Source organism: Rattus norvegicus, chromosome 3 (genome assembly GCF_021556685.1).
Source record: "Rattus norvegicus strain SHRSP/BbbUtx chromosome 3, alternate assembly SHRSP_T2T, whole genome shotgun sequence".
Classification (NCBI taxonomy): domain Eukaryota; kingdom Metazoa; phylum Chordata; class Mammalia; order Rodentia; family Muridae; genus Rattus; species Rattus norvegicus.
The window spans coordinates 132581609-132602188 of record NC_141536.1 but is presented as its reverse complement, the minus strand read 5'-3'; the positions used below and the strand labels follow the sequence as shown (position 1 = coordinate 132602188).

General features: G+C 44.5%; 1 protein-coding gene across 2 annotated transcripts in view; it reads right to left on the bottom strand.

Annotated features, from left to right (window-relative positions):
* The window catches only part of Slc24a3 (solute carrier family 24 member 3), a 502316-nt gene that overhangs the window by 184140 nt on the left and 297596 nt on the right, over positions 1–20580 (bottom strand). For both annotated transcript variants that reach the window (NM_053505.3, XM_087654830.1), the window contains 1 exon segment: positions 19777–19853. In NM_053505.3, coding sequence (NP_445957.2) covers positions 19777–19853 — 77 coding nt within the window.

The following is a 20580-nucleotide window of genomic DNA, read 5'->3' as shown; positions in this document are numbered from 1 at the left end:
ACCTCTCCACAGTTTTTCCATGCCTCTTTCCACCTGGCTGCAGGTGGCAGCATGAATATTTCTATTACTGTGAAGAAGTGCATTAGTGATTGGCAGATAATGTTTCCAGAAGTGTCTCTTGGATTCTCATACATCCTGCTATGGGTTGGGATCTCTATCAGAATGTATTGGTGGGAGGCAGTAATTGGAGGGGTGTCTTTCCTCTTTCTAGCCTTGCTAGAACATACAGGCAAGCCTAGGAGCCTCCTCATCACAGATACACCACGGGGCATACTGCAGATGCTTAAACTAAGAGAGTGGGAGGACCTGGAGCAGGATCCAGAGCAGCCATAGCCTCTCAGTGTCACAGGTGGGAAGCCTATCTAGCCTCTGCTCAAATTGAACAACTAACCAACTGAAAGACAAAACCAACCATTCCCCCAACAAGCTCAGGTCATGTATTTTTTTTTATTTGAATTTCCTTCTGGAAATAACAAACGCAGCCACTGTGTTTATTTACTAAGAACCTTCCTAAATCTAAGGTGCGTGGAGTCTGTGGTTCTGGCTGGAGAGGGACTGGGGAGGGAGATGAGGGCATCCATACTTATTCTGGGTACACATGAATAAATGAATCCGACCACTGGTACGGGCTTGGGAGGTGATGGAGGAGGTACTGCCATTGAGCAAATATTTTTTAAAGTTCAAACTGGAGAGAGATGGCTCCACTGTTGAGAACAATGACTGCTCCTCTTGCAGTGGACTCAAGTTCAATGGCTAGCATGCCCAGCTTACAACTGCGTATAACTCCAGCTCCAGAGTATCCAACATCCTTTTCTGGATGGCGTGGGCACTTGTACTCACGTGTGCTCAAACAGATACTGTGTGCTCATGCACACACAAACATGCACGCTCACAATTAAAAAAATGTCTTTAAGTTTTAACTTCACGTAAAAGGGCAAAAGGAGGGAGAAAAAAGGAGAGAAAAGGCAGAATTGCTAGGATGGCTGTGGCAGAAGACTCGTTTCCCAGAGTACAAAAAGTGAGCCGGGGTCCCTGGGGCTTTAAAGAAGCTCCCCCATATACTGTGGAGGTGGGAGGTTGGGGCAGCCTGAGAACAGCTATTATTGTAAAGTCTTTCACGCAGGCTGCTCTTTGCCGTATAACAGGATTCCACCGTAGGTTTTAGCCTAAAAGGTTTAAGCAAAATGTGTTCCCTGTAAGGGAAGTATAGAGCAAAAAGCTGCTGCTTCTAAATCAGAAGAACATATGAGCCGTATGTGCCTGAGGTTTTTAAAGGAGCCACCTTCCAAGTCTTCGCCTTCCTCTCCTGTTCAAAATGAGGATAGTTTTGGAAGGTTTTCTCACAAGAAGCAGGAAGACGTAAGGGAGAACATTAGTTTTAAAATTGCTTCAAGGCCTATGTATTGTAAATCAGTTTAAAGTGACATATTATTAAAATAGATTTTCTTTTTCTTAATCCTTGTAATTGGTCTTTTGAGACTGTGACAAATCTCTGAGCACTGTCCAGTTAAGGGAAAAATCATGCCAGTGATGTGCTGTGTCTCTCCCTCCCCTCAATTTTCTTTCCTATTGCTGACAATAAGTTTGAAACTGAAGTGCATCAAAGGCAAACTTGTCCATTTGTACACCTGTGATTAAACTGCAGAGTAGAAAGTTGGGAAATGTGCCTTGCCTAGCCTTCATGCGGTATTAGCACACTCACATAACATACATGTGATGTGCATTCCTTGCCATGGCACTGGCTCTACCCCCTCGCAAGCCGGAATTCAGATTGAGAATGAGGGAGTTCATGTTACTGGCCTTTGTAGAACCTTCTAGAATGAACTGTTTGCACTTTAGGGCAGATGGAAAAACTCATTTGCATTTAAGATACGTGCTTAGGCAGTTCACTGTATATGCCAAGAGCTTCCCTTGTGGGCAGCTCGGGTTGTGCTAGGAAGCATCCTCATGGGAGCACGCTGAGTTCCTTCCTGCAGAAAGGGCCACATCCTTTAGAGACACATTTTAGAGCCTGGGAGACCGTGGTCCATGTGCCACTCTGTGCTAAGTGCCCTATCAGGCCTCTGAGCCTTTGGTGTTCAATCTATAATGGATCAAGAGCTAACAGCAGACATGTCCATGGCGCCAGCTGTGCTTTCAGGACAGATGTGTGTTAGCTATCATCATTGTTCATAGGTAGGTGTGAAATCACAGCACATGCTCCACTATGAACCAGTCCAGCGGGATGTGTCATGGTCTTTCACCCAAGGCTGTTACAGAGGTGACCCTATGTGTCTGTCTACCATGATAGCAGAAATGTGTTGGGCTGACACATTTCATGTTTCCTTTATAATTAGCATGGGCATATCAATCATTTCACAAATTGACAGTGTGAATGAATTCACAATAGTATACGATGAGTACTCCTATGCAATTAGCCACCAAAGTTGCAGAACATGGCCAAGGACCCTATATCAGTTACCAATACCTGCAGCATGCCATTTTCTTAACTGCTCTGTTTAGCTTTGGGTTGTCTCCCAAACCCCCATGTTAAAGGCTTGGTCCCCAGCTTAGTGCTACCAGAGAGATGGTGGAAACTGTGGGAGGTGGACCTAGTAATCTATTTTCTAATCACTGAGGGTATATACCCTCAAAGGAAACTGTGGGGCTCTAATACATCCTGAACATTAGGTACGGCACATGCCCCAACCAGGATGTGTTGTCCTCCAAGCGCCAATTAATCTCAGAATGAAACCTCCAAAACTGTGAGCTGAGAGAAGCCTTTTGACTTTGCAAGTTGTCTCAGCTATCATAGTTACAGAACAGTGACAACTGTGGTGCCTCTGTCACCGCTCTAAGCTCTGCCTGTTTGTATGTGTTACTATGGCTGAATCATATAGTCTGGACTCTTCTGTTCCTGCCATAATATGTGGGATTCAACTACATTTTATGTTATCGATTAGTATCACTGTGTAGTATTTATGTGAACATAGTATGACTTATCATTTTTATTATTTTTGTGTAGTGTTCCATGTCCAGTTACCATGAGCTTTGCTACCTTGACTATTCTAATATTTTTGGTATATTTTTGGTGCCTATATGCACACTACTGTTGATATACAGAAATGGAGTTTCTGTGTCATAAAGTATGCACAAATTCAGTTTACACTGCCAAATGATTTTGCAGAGCGACCTATTTATATTATACTATCAACAGATAAGATCCTTGTCAATACTTGATATTGACTGTCTTTTTATTTTATCCAGCAGTATTTTTTAAGGAATCCTTATTTTGTACATGATACCTATGTGTCTTTCACTAGCATCCCAAGAAAATATTTTGGGAAGTGTTGATTTATACTGATAATGAAGCCTTGGCTTCTTCTGTAACCTACAGACTTTCTGGGGAACTCCAGATTATTTGGAGTGAGTCAGAAGTTGCTACACAGATGCTGAGAGTAAATGGAATACTTTCTTGGGTGTCAGAAAAGAGTCTCTATATTCCAATGAGATTGAAGATTGTTGCTCCCAGTTTCAGACTGCAAATTGCTTCATAGAATAGTACCCTATAAGATGATGCATCTGGTCATAGGTAGAAATGACCTCATGCTTCCTTTGGAAAAGCTGTAAGAAGACAAATGCTAGCTCTTAAGTTTGGACACACTGCCGGAAGTAACTGCCAACATTCTATATTTGCAGAAAGCTGGCACTCGTAAATACCAAGTTGTGCTATTTATGTAGCTGTTGCTCATCAATATATGTGGGGATTCTGTAATTATCACAAGTGCTATCTGATAGCTTCTGGAACCTCAGAAAAGATATAGGTAATTGGCTGAACTCTATAGACATTACCACCCTGGGCTCTTAGTCTTTCATGTAGCCTACCTACTCAGATAAGAGTCAAGGCTTTGGGCAGAGCCAAAGCCTGATAGGTAACTGGGGTTCAGGCTGGTGATTCTCCTCCTTAGAATGTCAGTGAGTCAAGAAAAGCATCTGGTCTACCTGATCTTGCTCAATTTCTCTGTGCTTTAGTTTCATCTCTGTAGTTATAGGAATTAAATCATGTCTGTACAACAGGGAAGAAATGGTTTGGCCTACCTGAGCCTTAGTTATCCCTCTGAAAAATAGGGGACGTCATAAGCAACAGGATAGGACATCAGGCACCCATGCTATTGCTTAGAGATTTGAAACCTCCTGTTGATAATATTTCTATCTTCTAACTGGGAGAAGCAAGACTCATTGACAGAGAGGATTGTGTCATAGGTCCATTTATTTTTGTCTGTATTCTGCCCTACTCTCTCATTTTATAATGACCTCAGTTGATATTCCTTTATTTTGATTGCACTTGAGCTATTGACACATGTAATTCCATTAGCCCTGTTTATTTTTAGTCTACTCCCCCTTTTAAAGATCTCATAGGAGGATAAATTTCTAATTATTTGCTTGTTTGTTTATTCTGGAAACTTTAGAAAGCTGTCGGATACACTATTAGGTCCTTTGTGACTCTTAAGTGGAGCAGAAGACAGATGGTTTAGGCAGAGTTCATAGAGGGACAATGAACATGTAGCCCTTTCTGTTTACCTCCCATCCTGATGCCTATACACCATTATGGAGACGGTGAAATCGGAACTGCAGTATGTGAATGAGTAAGGTCACAGGCAAGGAGAGCAAAGCATTGGCCAGCAGTTTGCTTCTTGCTTTCAAGATTATTATTAATTTTTGGCAATGGTTCTTATATGTGACAAAGTCCTGCTTATTACACAGTACAGCTAAGAGCTTTTGCTCTGCTTATGTTGATCATGCTGCCTCAGGGTCTTGGGAATGTGTCCATCTACTCAGAACAAAAAAGCATAGGGCCTTCCTCTGGGTGTGCTGGCTGTACCCCAGTGCTTAAGATCCTTGTTGGTGCCTGGGGAGTTGGGGTTGGGCAATATGAAGTCCCTTGCTGTGTTTTTAGGACTCCAGACTCTTAAGGGGCTATGTTCTGGTGACTTCTACCGGGTCATAGTTGTCTAATGACTCAGGTGACCAGAACCTTTCTTTTTCTACTGTATAAACATGAGTAAAGTTTGACTGGGCCTTGGGAATATTGCCTTTATTTTACAGATAGAGAAACCAAAATCCTAAAGGGCAGGAGTCTTGATCATAGTCATGGAACTGGCCAGTGGGAGATTTTGGATAGAAAACCACATCACCATGAGCAGTTACAGAAACCAGCACAACCAATAACCTCACAACCATGTACTTTCTCTTCCAGTGAACGGGCTTACAATCAGACCTATACCCCAAAGACAAGAGAAAGAGACCCTTAAGAAAGAACACTCAGTTGATTTGAAGACATTTCAAGCAGCATGGATCTAGAGCTCCGTAGAATGCTTTCTTAATATTCATGAGGTTTTAAATTTGATTCCAGCACCAGGGAGATACACACAGAGATGGATGGATGGGTGGATAGATAGATAGATAGATAGATGAGACAGACAGACAGATAGACAGAGACAGAGAGAGACAGAGATTGATTCTTCTCGGGATGCCCAGCAGATGGAATTTTGTTGTATCTTGTTAATAGACCAGATGGACAACAGTGTCTGTCTGCTCAACTTACAGTTCAGGACACCTTCTTCCTTCTCTTTTCATGCTATGTCTCCATGCCAACACAATCTCTAAACCAAGCCCATATGAACATATTCACAGAACAGCTTTCCACTTCCTTTCTGACACTCTTTGTGGTGAGGGCCAGCATATCTTATGAGGAATGCCACAGCACATCATGTCTTTAGTCACACTGGGCTTTTTCTGGTTTGAACAGATTTTTTTCCCAAGTTGACTTGTCTATTTACTAAAGGAAGGGATACAGAGACTTTTCTTTTGTTGTTGTTTTGCCATTTTTAGCATAGAAAATTAGGATTCCTCTGCCACTAGGGCAAAGAGAACGGAAAAGTGTTTGGTTGTTGATGAAAGTTCTCATGAAAGTAAGAATTGGGTCATGTGTCACAAAGTGCACATGATAGCCTTCAGAGTTAAAGGGGAATCAAAGGAATGGATGTTGCCTAGGTGTCTAAGGTGGGACAAAGGGGGAGCAATTCAGGAACAAGTGGAAGGTTAAGGAACTATAAATGAAGTTGGAGATCTGGGCCAGACCACACCACACCACATAGTTCTGATTCCTAGGGATGCTTTCAAAGTGCACTGGATTTCTTTGTGAAATATGGACATGAGGGCAGGAACTATTCACTCTCACTGTGGCCCACAAGAGATGGCAATGGCCTGAACATGGGCCAGGCCAATAGAAATAGAGAAAGAGATAGGATTGATACATAAAACTTACTGCTTTGTGGGAAGACAGGAAGGAAATCAATCCTGACTTACAAGTTTCCAGCCCAAGTGACCCAATGCTGAGATGGCAAGGCTAAAGCACAGAGTTGTGCAGGGAGGATAAAAGCTTTTTTTGTCTTTTAAACCCCACAGCTCCATTTCAGATTATATCCTGACTCCGTGTGGATCTGCAGATCCAGGAAAAATTATTTATGCTGCCAAGGGAAACACACACACACACACACACACACACACACACACACACACACACAGACACACACACACAAACATACACCTTCATACATGCATATAGAGAGTTATTTTCATGCACTAATATTATTGTCTGTGTGTTTCACAAACATGGTTACAGTACTATAGATGTCCATGTATTTATGTGTGACACGCACAGTTTTCTAAGCACAAGCCTAAATTTATCCTCCATGACTTCCCTTGTAGAGGACAGTAAGTTGTCTTTCCCCAAACAGACTGTAAAATCAAGGTGATGAAATCAAACTTGGCTCTGAGTCCAGAAGAAGATGGGAGGGCTTAGTAGCAGCCAAAATGGCCGATTCCGTTACAGCCTTGAATGCTGAGAAGCATTATGCTAACTGCCAAAAATATACCTCTGCCTAATCCCCATGGTCACAGCAAGGAAAGGCAGTTCTAACAAGCTCTGGATGGGAGGCAAATCTGCAGGCTTCCACCTTTGTGCATAAAACAACAGCAATCAGAATGCTAATGAAGTAACTGACAAGAAGGATCCTATGATTACCTTCAGAATCACAGGGGAAGCAGTGGGGAGTCAAGTCTGTCAGTATTCTCAGGATAAGTCAGGAGAAGCAAGGATGGGCCTGATACTGAGGGCCACCTTTGGACCTAATTAGCATTTATGCTTGGTGGTTTCTAGTTGAATGCAAGAACATGCTGTTAAGGGATGTATCTGCAAACAGCTTCAGAAGTGGTCAAGGGAACCTTGGGAAATGAGTCTCTCCATCTAAGAGTGCCATCCCTAATCAAATGTATGATGCTGATCATGACAGTGGACAAGCGGGTCAGATATTGGGCCCCATCCTACGGCAGTGGAAAAACTGGAAGTTGACAGTTACTCCCAATGTCCCTCCCCCCACCAGCTCCTTTGGATATGGTTCCTAATTCCTCAAGAAAAGACAGTGAACAGACTAAAAGGACATTCCTTAACACATGTGGTCCCCAGGAATGTGAAACTGCCATCTACAGTGTTAAAGGTCAGGCAAGAATTGCATAGCACAGCACTCCTGACCCTAACACTAATACAGCATATGATGGCAGAAAAAAAAAAAAGGTATTTTCTGAGTTACAAAGTAAGACACAGGGCTGGAGGAAGTGCACAGAAGGGAACAGATGTTTTAGAATGAGGCGAGATCCTTACTATTCACAGCTCATGGATTAGGAGAGGAAATGTGTGGGCTGAATGGAAGAGAAGCTGTCTGGGAGAGGATGGCCAGCAAGACATCACATCACACACCTGAAGAGAGTGTTGACAGCTCTTCTGTCTGTGTGTCTGTGTCAGAACTAGGGGGCTGCAGACTCCTCATCGCTCACTTGATGAAAGGCATGCCATCTTTTCCTCCTCCTCAACCCCTAAGACAGTGTGGAGAGTGAGAGTCTGACCAAACAACTGGCCTCAAGGGACTCCAGTGCATACCGGCTGCATCTGAGTATTCCCTGGCTCTGTACTTGTGACTTGTGAAAACAGGAAGATCTTGTCACCTACCTCAGTTCTCTGGGCTGAACTCGGAGTGCAGGATAGATCTGGGTCTACGCCTGTTAACATGACAGCCTTGTTAGAAAGATCTGGTGTATGTTGTAGCAGATTTTATGTTCAGCCATCGCCATCCCTGGACAGTCATGTCTCTGAGCAAGCATCCCAACACAGTATTAAGTGTCCATTTGCATGAGAGCCTAGCTGTGGGGGCGAGTGGAAATGCATGGAGGTAAGGCAGCTTCAAGCAGTGGTAACATGGACGTCAGTGCTCCACTCTCCTCATACCCAGTTTGGGACAAAGAGATTAGTGCCCTTCAACTTTTGTCATGCCAGCTTTCCAGCAGGACAGTCCTCCAGCTAGTCTGCTCAGAAATACCTGACTTTACTCTACCCTCTTTCTTGGTTGCCACCACTCTCTGCCTTCTTCTGGTAGGGCACTTCCTGGGACCATCCATCCCCAAGGGAATGCCTGCCCTGGATTCCTCATCTCAGGGTTCTGGGCTGCAGGAGCTCTTCTTCCCTGCAAATCTGGAAGAAGAAATTATGCCTGGGAAAACAAACTTTGAAACACATTCTCCTTTGAGTTCCTGTGGGTACAGAAAATTCTTTTCTATGTGGTCAGATTTTTTTTTAAGTCACACCATTACTTGTTCCACACCAGGGCAGTGGGGTGGGTAAAGAAAAGACAGGACAAAAACCATAGCTCTTTCTGGATAGCATGTTTTAAAGTCTCAAGGTCTGTAAACATGGGTCTTGTACTGAGGTTTTCCAGAGAGCAGAAGAGTCAAGAATTTACTTAACTCTTAATTGTCAATAAACAAAAACTATGGAGCACAGCATTGAAAACACATGGGTGTCTTCTCATAAGTTACAGAATTTGATTATTCTATTCCGTGATTTTTTTTGAATATCTGCTAAAGGCTAACTCTTTAAGTGATGAAATATGATAAGTCCAGATGGCATCACTCCATTGTTGGTGTAGCATTTGTGCTCATATTTTTCTGTGGGAAAAAGTACTTCTATACACTGGAGACAACAGAGAACTATTGTATGACTTCTGCCAGGATTGGCCATAACATTGCAGGAGGACAGAAAGATCTAGTTTATTTACTAAGCAATAGTAAATAAGAAATAAAACATTTCAGTGGGAAGCAGGTAGACCAAGCAACACACAGACAGTAGACAGAGATATGAAGGACAGCAGGTATCATGCTACAGGTGTCTGCTCTTCCTTTGTAAATGCTTGGCATCTAAGCATTGCTACAGTTCCTTACTGCAGAAGAATGAGCTAGGGACATTTATGTCCTCTTCCTGCCTCCACCTGGGCTCTCAGAAAATGAAGTTTAAAACTATGTCTCCCTCAGAGTTCACTTCTCTGAGTGTTTTTTCTGTGTTTTCTGTGTCCTGGGGTCAGGACCTGAGCTGAAGCAGAGAGAAGGAGAGAAGGAGAGGGAGGGAGGAGGGAAGGAGAGAAGGAAAGGGAGAGGGAGAGGGAGAGGGGGAGAGAGAGAGAAAGAGAGAGAGAGAGAGATCAATTTACAACGGATTCTTTTCTGTGACAGGGGAGTAGACCTGGGGAAAAGCTGTATCAAGATTAATACATGAAAGAAGCCACTTTGCAGAGGGGATTGGAAGCTTTCCCTTTACCCTTACATCATCTAGGAGGGGGGAGGGGCAGGCTTGTCCATGAACTATAAAGCAAAGAGGCAAGGGGAGGGGGCAGTTTAAAAACACAAAACAAAATCAAACAAAAACCAAAACACTGAAAGGCCAGAGGCTGTGGGGCACATTCCTGAGCCAGTAGTCCACTTCCATTCTGGAGGGCATTCTCCTTCCTTAAGGAGATGTCTCTATTTCTAGTCCATGGCTAACTTAAAAGGCATGACTTTTTCTCTATCTCTCCTGGTAGCTGCTGGGATTTCCACTTAGCCTGCACTAGCCTGTACTATTATTTTTCCCTCAGACTTTAATAAAACTGCCCTGAGCTTTCTTTTGAGCCCATTCTCAATTATTTTATGAACGACTCTTAGAAGCCAAAGGGGGAACCCCAGTGTCATGTTGTGGGACAGTCAATTTCTGTATCTCTTATAGTCTGAGGGGGTGGGTGGGTGGTAATTTGCATAAAAATAGTAGGTCATACTCAGTGCCCTGGAGCCTCAGAAGCAGGACTGGATACTAAAATTCCAACATATATTACTGAATGGTGGGTGGGCATAGGGGTAGGGGCTAGAGGGTAGGAGGTGGAGGAGTGGGGTTCCCAGGAAATGGGAGTTGGAGAGCTGTGAAGCTGGGGTGGGGGCGGAGCTGATAGTAAAGGCTGATAGTGAGATACTGGGGTGGTGGCAGGAGCTTATTCTGCTGGGTCACAGGAGGAGACAAGGTAGAAGATGCAACTGAGGCACAGTGGAACTGAAATATTTATCTACTACAAAGCCCTCTTCAGAGGGCTACTTCAAGGGCTGCTGATTTTCTGGAACTTACTTAGAAGCTGCCTCGGATTCTAGAAGATTGGGATTTAGGAACCAGAAAAAGCTCAGAGTGGCAGGGGTGCATGATGGGAATTAGTGATTGGGAGAGCACACTCAACTAGCAGTACTCAGGAGATACAGATAGGGGGCGTGTTCTAGGCAGCATCAGGCCCTCGGCCAAGACTGTAGCACAGGTGTTTGCAGGTACCCTCCCACACAGCCAAAGGAGGTGAGTGTCACCTCTGTCTCCAGGGACAGAAAAGGAAACTGAGGGTCTGCAAAGACAAAGACAGTTGGTCCATGATCCCTGCTGTTAAGTAGAAAGGCTAGGGCACTGAGACTCAGGTAGGCTTCATTGAAAGTCCGATCTCTCCCACCTTGCTTTGTCATCAGCTCAGGGAGTCTGGGGAATGGACCCTGCAGAATGCCTCTGGGAGACAAAGGCCCAGTGGCTTGGTGTGAGACTGCTCAAGAGCAAGGAGGAGAGGGAGTGGTAAGAGCCATGGAAGCTGGCACGGAATTTACCCTCCTTGTGCTAATCCTCTCTGGACACCAGTGTTAGCTCCGTGTTGACACTGACAAATTAAGGTCCCGCTCAACACTTTTTCCAAGAGTAAACAGCAAATCCCACACGCTGTTTTAATCATTTTTTTCTCATCCAGGGCAGAATCCCTTAACTAAACATGTCTGTCCAGAGGGTGAGTTGTGGCTAGAACCTTTCCGACCAGACCTCACAGGTTCTCTTCAGTTTCAAAACTCCCTTTGACTAAATTTGTTCCTAAGCAGTTTATTAGCCCTACAAATTGGATTGTGGTCTAAATTTCTCTTGGAGTAGCTGGTTGCTACTGTGTAGAAATGCTACTCATTTTTTTCAGGTTGCCTTTTTTGTAAGCGGCAACTTTAGAACTCATTCGTTTGCTTCCCAAGTTTTTCTGGTGGAGTCTTTAGGGTCTTCTGCAGAGCAGCGGTCACTTCCACTTTGTCTCTTTGAACTTTCTGGTTAGTAATGATTAAAAATTTAAAAGGCTGAATGAGTGGGTTTACTTACTTATGCTTTTGGTGGTGCTGAGGGTGGTGCCTTGTATACACTAAGCAAACATTCTACTTCTGAGATATGCACACGACTCCTAAATAATTACATTTTAGTATTCAACACAAAGAGAATGTAAGTGTGTAAAGGGACAGCTATATTGATCAGCCCGCTTTTTATCATTCCATAACGTGTCACAACTATATAATGCCCCATAGATATATACACTTAATTACTATTTGTCACTTAGGTTCTTGCACTTGCCTCTCGCCATCTGGTTATCTTTGATGTTAGTTGGTCTTTCTGCCTCTGACTGGAGCTTGTCCCTCCTGTGAGACTGTGAGTTTGTGATCTTCAGAGTGAAAGTGTTCCTGGCAGACCTGCTCTCTGCAGTCAGGTTTTGGGTCTGAGAGCTGGGTGTCCCACAGACCCAGTTCTGGGCACAGATGGAGACCGGAAGGGTCCTGTCCCTGCAGCTCCTGAGCTCTGCGCTTTCCTGGACAGTCTCTCTTTAGATAGTCAGTAGAGAGACTGTGGGGTCCTACCTGTGGGCTGTGGGCTTAGGAGGGAGAGCGCTCCTGGCAGACCAGCTCTCTCAATTGCTATTTGTCAATTTAAAAAAATTAACCACTTTCCCTAAAAATGGCAATACCTCTTGCTTCTGAGGCCTAGGCTTGAAAGAAAGTCCCGTGAGGAGAGATCTGCTGTGACATCTTGTCCTTTCGCTTATAGGCATAGTAGTTTTGCTGGAATGGATCTGGCTCCTGCTGTATGGCAGGAGATGCACTATTACAGGTTATACTAGATAGGTTATACTACCTTCCAAAGGGCATGGGGAAAGGAGAGGGTAAGACCGAAGATCCTAACCCTTACAGAACACCTACTGTGTGCTAGGAGACACAGGGTACTTGTTCCAAAACACTAAACATTTGATAACACACATTTTCTTACCTCCCATTTCTGTCTCTGTAGTACCATAATCCTGGTTTTTGTAAGCCTGATGGTTAGGTGGTACTACATTTGGACCCTTCCTCCTGGGATCACCAGGCTCAGGACCCTCCCTTGAAAGGGCCAAGTAAGAAAGCAGAACCTCTTTGCTAGGGAAAGATCTAACTTTATAATGTCAAGCAGAAAACATGGGAAGGGAGGGTAGAGGCTACATTAGAATTCACGCCTAGGATGTCCAGGGTAACATCTAACCATATATGGGTTTTCACATTTATGCTAGTTAAAACAAAGTAAAACAGACGAACAAAAACCCTGTTCCTCACTCACATTAGCTATGTAGCCATGTGTGGTCATTGGCTACCATGGAGAGCACAGATAGACTTCGCACCAGACTTCTGTTGGGCTACAAGATGATAGATTTGGGGAGACAAGGCTGAGACCAAAAGTGAGTTTTGATAAATCCTTTAAAGTGGTGGGGGAACTGGAGGATGCAAAAGAAGCCATCTCTACCACCTGCTAGAACCCCAGCTATCCTGCCCTCCCCCCCCCCCCATAACTGGTTGATGTCATCTCAAAAGCAATTTGGGCCCAGAGGAGCATGTTTCAGGAAACCATCCTTCAGATATTAAAATAAAGAGCAGAAATACCTGAGAAGTCCACGTATTTGGAAGCCTCTTCCCAAAGTTGTTTCCTCTTCCCAAGAATAAAAGGGGAAATATAAGGTAGGAATAAGGCTACTCTTGTTGGGGACAAGAGTCCCTTCAGAGGCTCCTCCAGCTTCCAGCTTCTTCAAGAATGAAGCTCAGTCTATCTATGCATTTGATATCTATCAGTCTACCTATGCATTTGATTTGGCAAGTAGTTGAGGGTGGGGTAGAGCTACAACTTCCTCTACTGGTGCTGTATCATCCCCCAGGCCTCTGGAGGGAAGCTTTTTATTAAGAGTTGGTGACCCGACTTAGAAGAGGCAAATTTACGTGGGCTGGTGATCAAAGCCAGGTGAGAAAAAAGTGAGCTGGGCCCATGGAAGCCTGCAGAGGTTGTGAATAGTGCTGGGAGGTGGTGAGCAGTCAGGGCAGGCAGTCAGAAGAACACAGGAAGCTGAGGCCAGAAAGGAAGCAGAGTCACACATCTTCAGAAAGAACACAGGTTGTGTGGGAAGATGAGAAGCATGTCACCTAAGTTGGAGTGAGAACACTGAACACTGAGGAAACTAGCTACGAGAGTGAAATCAGAGGGCGATGATATGTGGGTGTTCCCTTCCATTATTCAATAACATTCAATCACATCTATTCCAGAGGCTTCTTCCACTGACAGCGGTTTCCTCTGCACCTTTGGGAAACAAGGTAAGGTCCTAGTAGAATCTTGAGGTTGGAACCAGCCCATTCTTCAACTTAGAAGCTAGTGAAGGAAGAAGGGAGAGTGGAGATGAACTTATATAGTATTGGGTTTCCCTGATCTGTAGACAGTGTTAAATTCCTGAGCTAAAGGAGGGAGAAAAAAAATGTAGACAGCAGGTGAATGTGGCAATGGAGATCACGGCCCTTGGACTCAGATCTGTGAAGCATCACATGGGGATGACAAAGGAGTGATGTCAGTGGTCTTTTTTGCCATTCCTGGAAGGCCTTCATCTGCAGAAGTCCTGGCTTCATGGACCAGCACAAGATCCTCTATTGACTTCCAGGATGGCCTGCTCTGTATGGAACCTACACCCTTTATTAAGACTTCCTAAATGGCACTGGGCACTGAAATGAGAACAAGGAGATGCCCACTACTGGATAGAATAGGTTAAGTAAGTAAGGGGAGAGATCCACCCCTCTAGGGACCACACATCCATTTTGCTGTCTTGAGAAGCCAGCTGGAAGGGCGCTGATGACAGTTTCCCAATTAAGATTTAAGTATGAAATATCTTCCACAGGTTCATGTCTTTGAACACTTGGTTCCCAACTAGTAGTACTATTTTGGGAGTTTGTGGAAACTGTGGGAGGTGGAACCTACGTGGGAAATGTTAGTCAATGGGGGTTTGCCTTTCAGAGTTACACAAGGGCCCCAGTCCCCTAGTATTTGTCTATCTCTGCCTCCACCTCTCTTAATGATATAAGCTGACCCATCATTCTATCTCCTACCTTCCTCAATATTATGGTCTAAGCCCCTGAAACTGTCAGCTAATTGTTTGGTCACAGTAATGACAGCACTGACTAGTGTATAGCCTAGCAGTGTAATGGAGGCAGATTCCTTTTTGGGCATCCCTCAAGATTCCTACGAAACTCCTGGTGTATCCAGGTTTAGCCTATGAAAACACTCAGGAGAAGCATTCTCAATGATGTGTCCTTTGGGTTGCTTGTGTTTTACAGCCCTTAGGCTCACACCCAGTAACTTGCTTTACCACTGAGCCGTTCCCATAGCCCACTCATTGTGGCTTTTGTCCTGGGTAGTCCAGTTGCCAGGTACAGGCTGCTGGATGAGTTAGAAACCCCATTCTCAGTCTCACTTAATAAAAAGTTGCCTTAACAAGGGAAAGAATCATTTTCTCATGTGTGATACTTCACACACACATACACACACACACACACACACACACACAGTGTGGAGGAGAGGGGTTAAAGGAGAGAGAGAGAGAGAGAGAGAGAGAAAACACTATCTGTGGGGAAAGAGGAGCCACATTAAAGGGGGGGGAAGTGGAGCCTCAACACTTATGAAGGGTACTTTTGAAACCTGACAAAGTATGCAGAGAAGTTTAATCCACTAAAGGGAGACAGCTTCCCAAAAATCATTTTGAGAATCTCCAGTATTGATTATTTACAGCTATTCTCCCCCTCCTGGCAGAGAAAAAGTGCTTGGCTTGGTTGATCATCCAGAGCTTCCCATGTCAAGCAGGATAATTATCAAAAATTTGTCAGATATTTATAAACCACAAACAATCGCAGCCCTAGAAAATAATCCACAGGCTTCTCCTTCTATTTGGGGCAGACTCAATGAGTTCACAAAGGATGCAGATTTCTTCAGACACAGGAAATCCTACTTCTAAGACCTCAGCATTAGAGAAGACAGAATAACAAAGGGCTTCTAAGACACATGTGCTCTCTTAGGGATATTCACTGTTGACTAAAACTGTAAAGATGCTGGATTTGCCCACTTGCTGGGGAGGGGCACGCACATGCACACATACACACACCCCCCACACACACAGTTGGAAGAAATAGAAATGTTTTTTGAAGTACAATCTCAGGATTTAGGTATTCTAAACCAAAAAGATCCAAGGGGGGAAGATCCAAGGCAGGTTCAGCAACTGTGCCAAAAAGGGCTGCCTTGTGTTCCACAAATCACACACAAAAGGGAAGTATTTTCAGGACAGAATAACAGAAACAAGTTCAGACAGCTAAGATACAAAAGTTTGCTCTGATTGGGGGGGTGGTCTTTGGTCTCACCTATATCCATAGACATGTTCCAACTTGGGCCAAAGACTACAGTCATTGTGTAGAAAGCAAACACCTGTAGTATAGTGCAATAGGCAATGTGGGTTTGGATACGAGTGATTATAGGCATGATTGGGTTTCACAAGAGGACCTAAAGGGACACACTACTCTGTCCAAGACCCATGATTATGTCTAGTCAACTTCATGAAAATAATAGTCTTCTATAGCCCTATCCCTAGGACAGCCAGGGTGACAGGATAAGCTTACTGGGGCCCATTGGCAGAAGACAAGACTTCTCTAACATGGATTTGTGCACACTAGGCTCTGGTACTTTGAGATGGATATGTGCCAGGCCTGGGATACCCTTCTTCATATCTGAAACCCCCTGGAGACTCTCCCACATGCTCTTGGGCCTCTTTCTGTGACCTGGCTGTGACATTCTCAACTAGCAGGAGAGAGGTGTACTCTGATACCTAACCGTAAGCAAGGAGACAGAGCTGAGAGGTCGGGGAATGGACAGCAAGTTCCTCTAAGTCACCATGGTAACTTCCATGTGAGTTCCATGACCTCTCCACCATCTCACCCGTACACTCACTACTACCTACCTACATCCTTCAGTTCTCCTTCTTCCAGGTGCTCTGAATCCCCACACCCCCATTACCCAACCCATACAATTTCCTTATTGTGTCTGGAATTATACACATTGCTCTTCCTAGGTCTTCTTTAGTGATTCCTTGTACACTCTTAAAGACCTGCCAGCACCTTGGCCTCCAAGAGTGCTCTGCTGAACCCTCTCAACAGACAGAACAGACCATGGTTAGCACTTTAAATGTGTCAGGTTCCATCCATGGCCATTCTCCTCACAACATACTGACTTCTTGCTATCGCTCATCCACCCAGAAGGGCTCAGCCAAGTGCTACCAAACTTCTAGTTCAGGGCATGCCCCTACATGTGCTAGTCCTTTAACTTCTTACAGTCTTGACTTGTGTGTCCATCTGTTACTGCTTGACCCTTTCAGCAATTATTCTTACATCTCCAGATGTTCACCAAAAATTTCCTGAGCAAGTTAAGTTTGCTAGGTAATACATAAAGTCAATGGGGATAAGAGGATCTGCCCTGAATTGAGCAAGCAATGACTGTAGAACTCATGCTGCTCAGTGAGCCAAGTGTGATGGAAAGGGTTCCCCTCACAAGGCATATTCGTAGTCTCCAGTGGGTTGGGGTGCTCCTTGACATTGCAGCTGTATCAACAGACTTTCTCCAGCCATACAGAAAAACCTTCCCCCAATCCTACCTACCTGCCTCTACCCTGTGCTACACACATGTGGAACACAGTTGGCAAGTTCAAGGTTAATGCATCAGAGTCTGCTCTTAAGATTAGGATCCTTGGAAGGAGCCTGTGAAGATCTTGGCAGCTAGCTGGAGATTAAATATTAGTTACTTTTCTGTTGTGATAAAAGACCATGGCTGAAGGTAAATTAATGAAGAGAGAGTTGATTTGGGCTTATGATTTCTCAAAGAGAATTCATAATGGCAGCAAGTGTCCAGAGCAGGAAGTTGAGAGGTTACACCTTTAACCACAGACAGGAAGCAGAGAGAATGAGTGAACTCTCAAAGCCCACCTCCATTGATGCACTTCCTCTCACAAGGCTCCACTTCCTAACCATGCCACCAACTACAGGGTCCATGTGTTCATATATGTGGTGAGCCCAAGGGGGCATATTTCTCATTCAAACATCCACAAGCTATGCGGGTAGATAATTCTTCTACTCTGCATTGTAGAGCAGGCTCTTGAAAGAATGGGCACTGAACTGGATTTCTGGATTTCTTGCCTAAATTCTAAAGCTCAGGGCCCAGGACAGGGGCAAAAAGAAGGATTCTTTATTAGGGACTACAAAGTGTTAGTGTGTGGACTCATGTCTATTCTTGTAAGGACGTGTCTACTATAATTGATTGTGTTGAGCATTTCGTTTCCATGCCAGCCTAGAACTAGTGACACGAGTAACAGGAATCTTTCTGAGTGACTTGCTTGGCCTTGGGAAGGGCAAAGGAAATTGAGGCCCCTTGGCCTTTATCTGGGAAGGCAGAGTCAGAGAGAGGGCCATGCCATATGCAGCTAGCAGCACTGTTGCAGGAGGATGAAAACCCTTGCTGCTTGGACCAAGACCAGGAATCTCATATCTCACATGTCAAAGCAGTAGGCTTCTGTTAGCTGCTGGGGAAGTCTGGATCCCTCTCAGTGCCTGGGATGCCTCAGCCCTGTGACAGTGGAGCCTCTGTGGTGCCGAAGATGGCATCCACATTAATTGCTCAGTGCACGAGTCTCTGGAAGGGCAGGGAGGACGACCAGCTTTCCAGGATTCTTACTTATTTGGTGTTTTTTAGAGACAGTTTTTACTGAAAGAAAACATTCTATGCTTTATGTCCTCAGATAGGAGTGTGGAAGAAAAAGAGTTGAAGAGTTGATTGCTTTTTCCTGGAAGGGGTTTAGCTCAAGCGACTCGAGGGTCTAGAGAAGTGAACTCTCTTGTCAGAAACCACAGGCAAAACAAAGACTTCAGAGTCTCACACCGGTGCCTGATATGAATCCAGAGCCCAGAAGATGCCTACAGATTACCTATAGGGATAGATAGAAAATGAGTTGCAAGGTTCTCTTTCTTGGACCATTGCGGGCTTGTGACTAAAACGGATACAACAGAAATGATACAGTGTGGCTCCTGAGGCCAAGTTCTGAAGATCCGAAAGCTTCTTCCTTGCTTGCCTCAGTCGTTCCCATGCTAGAGTCCCGGCTTCCCTGTGGAATCCCAACTTTCAGAGGCAATTCCACTGCAAAGAACACACGAAGGATGAAGGAGCTTTGGCTGACGGTCCTAGAGGAGTCCAGCAAAGCTCAGTTCCCAGACCTGAGTATGAAGAAACCCTCTGGAAATGTACCATGTAGCCCCAGCCACCCAAGTTAACCCATGCCAGTCACATAAGAAGGATTCCCTCCATGCTCTTTCTGAATGGTTGATAGCGAGAGCCCAATAACAATGGATGAGAACAGGGTTCACTAAGTTTAGGGAGTTTATTTCATAGCAACAAATAAAAAGAAGATGGCAGTAAGAATGTTTTGAGGCAGTAACATGTTTGGTCTAGATTTTGGCTGGAGTTTTCTTGTTCTGAAGCCGCTTCCTTAGATAGATCTTTACACACACACACACACACACACACACACACACCACACACACACACCCCAAAACAAACAAACAAACAAACAACCTAAAAACATCTCCAAATGGGAACAAGGTGAAACAAAGCCCTTAGCCCTTAGGTCCACTGTCTTTAGATGATGCAGGACAATGGTGTGAGCTACAAAAGCAGAAGAAGGCACAAGCTATAGTTGATAACCAATTAAGGGGTAGGCAGTGGGTGTCATCACATCGAATCTTATGACTGAGCAAATCCTCTGTCCCTACTATATGCCAAGAGTGAGTATGAACATGAAGCTAGGCACTAACAAAGCCCTGTTCTTATTGGGGTTATGTTCCCATAGGGAAGCTGACAGACAATACATAGAGGAAAATAAAGTATAGTAAGGGGGAAAATAATGACACATGGTCCACTGGTTGCAAAATTGCTCCACCTTTCCCTCAAATGGTGCTGTGTGACCATAGGCTGGATCAGGTTAGTCAGCAGAAAATGTGACTTGAAAGTTCACTCTTGGGCACTAAAACAAAAGAAGACAACAGACAGATGTCTGCCAGCCGGCACACTTGGAGATGATCTGTTACCAGGTAGGTGGGCAGGAATGGAGCCTCTGTGGGCATTTTTGCTGTCTACCTACCTCTATCCTTCAAGCCCTGCAGGCAAAAGGCACAAGAGGGGCTACTTACACAGAGCACGTGGAGTACCACCGCTCCTTGTCGTCGGTCTTCATTGGAGAAGATGTCCCTGGGGAATTCATGCAGGGCTAGAGAACAGAGAGAGAACCAGCTCAGTACAGATTACCTTTTCAGTACAGCTGATCTAGGACAGTGCCACTAACCCTGACTTTAGAGTCCTATTGATTCTGGGCCTATGAACTTGTATAAGAACAAAACAAAAATTAAAAGACTTCAGGTTCACAGTTCATGAGCCTCTAACTAGAATTTAGCATTTCCTTCAAACAAGAAGTGACAAACTATGGTAGTGTGAGCATGACCTCAGCCCCAGCTGCCAGTGCAAATTTTCATCTCAAGTTGTCCCTTGGTATCCATGAGAGATTGAATCTGGGATTCCTAGGACACCATATGGGCATGTTCAAGCCTCTTGTGGAAAATGGCATGGTATTTGCATATTGTGACTCATAACTTTTCCTACAAAATGGCATGTAAATAGTTATCATGCAGCATTATCTAGGGAATGATAAAGTCTGTACACAGGAACAATTAAAAATATTTCAACGGTGGTTGGTTGATCTGTGGTACAGAATACATGGATGTGGAGAGTGCATTCCATCCCACTCCACTCTGTTGATGCAGCTCTCCCACATCACTTTAGTGCTATGGTAGTCTGTAGGACATCACTTGTGACCTTGAGGTCAAATACAGAAGCTGAGTGTGGTGGCAGACACTTTTAAAGGTATCCCCCCCCCCCCCCCGGAGCTGGGGACCGAACCCAGGGCCTTGCACTTCCTAGGCAAGCGCTTTACCACTGAG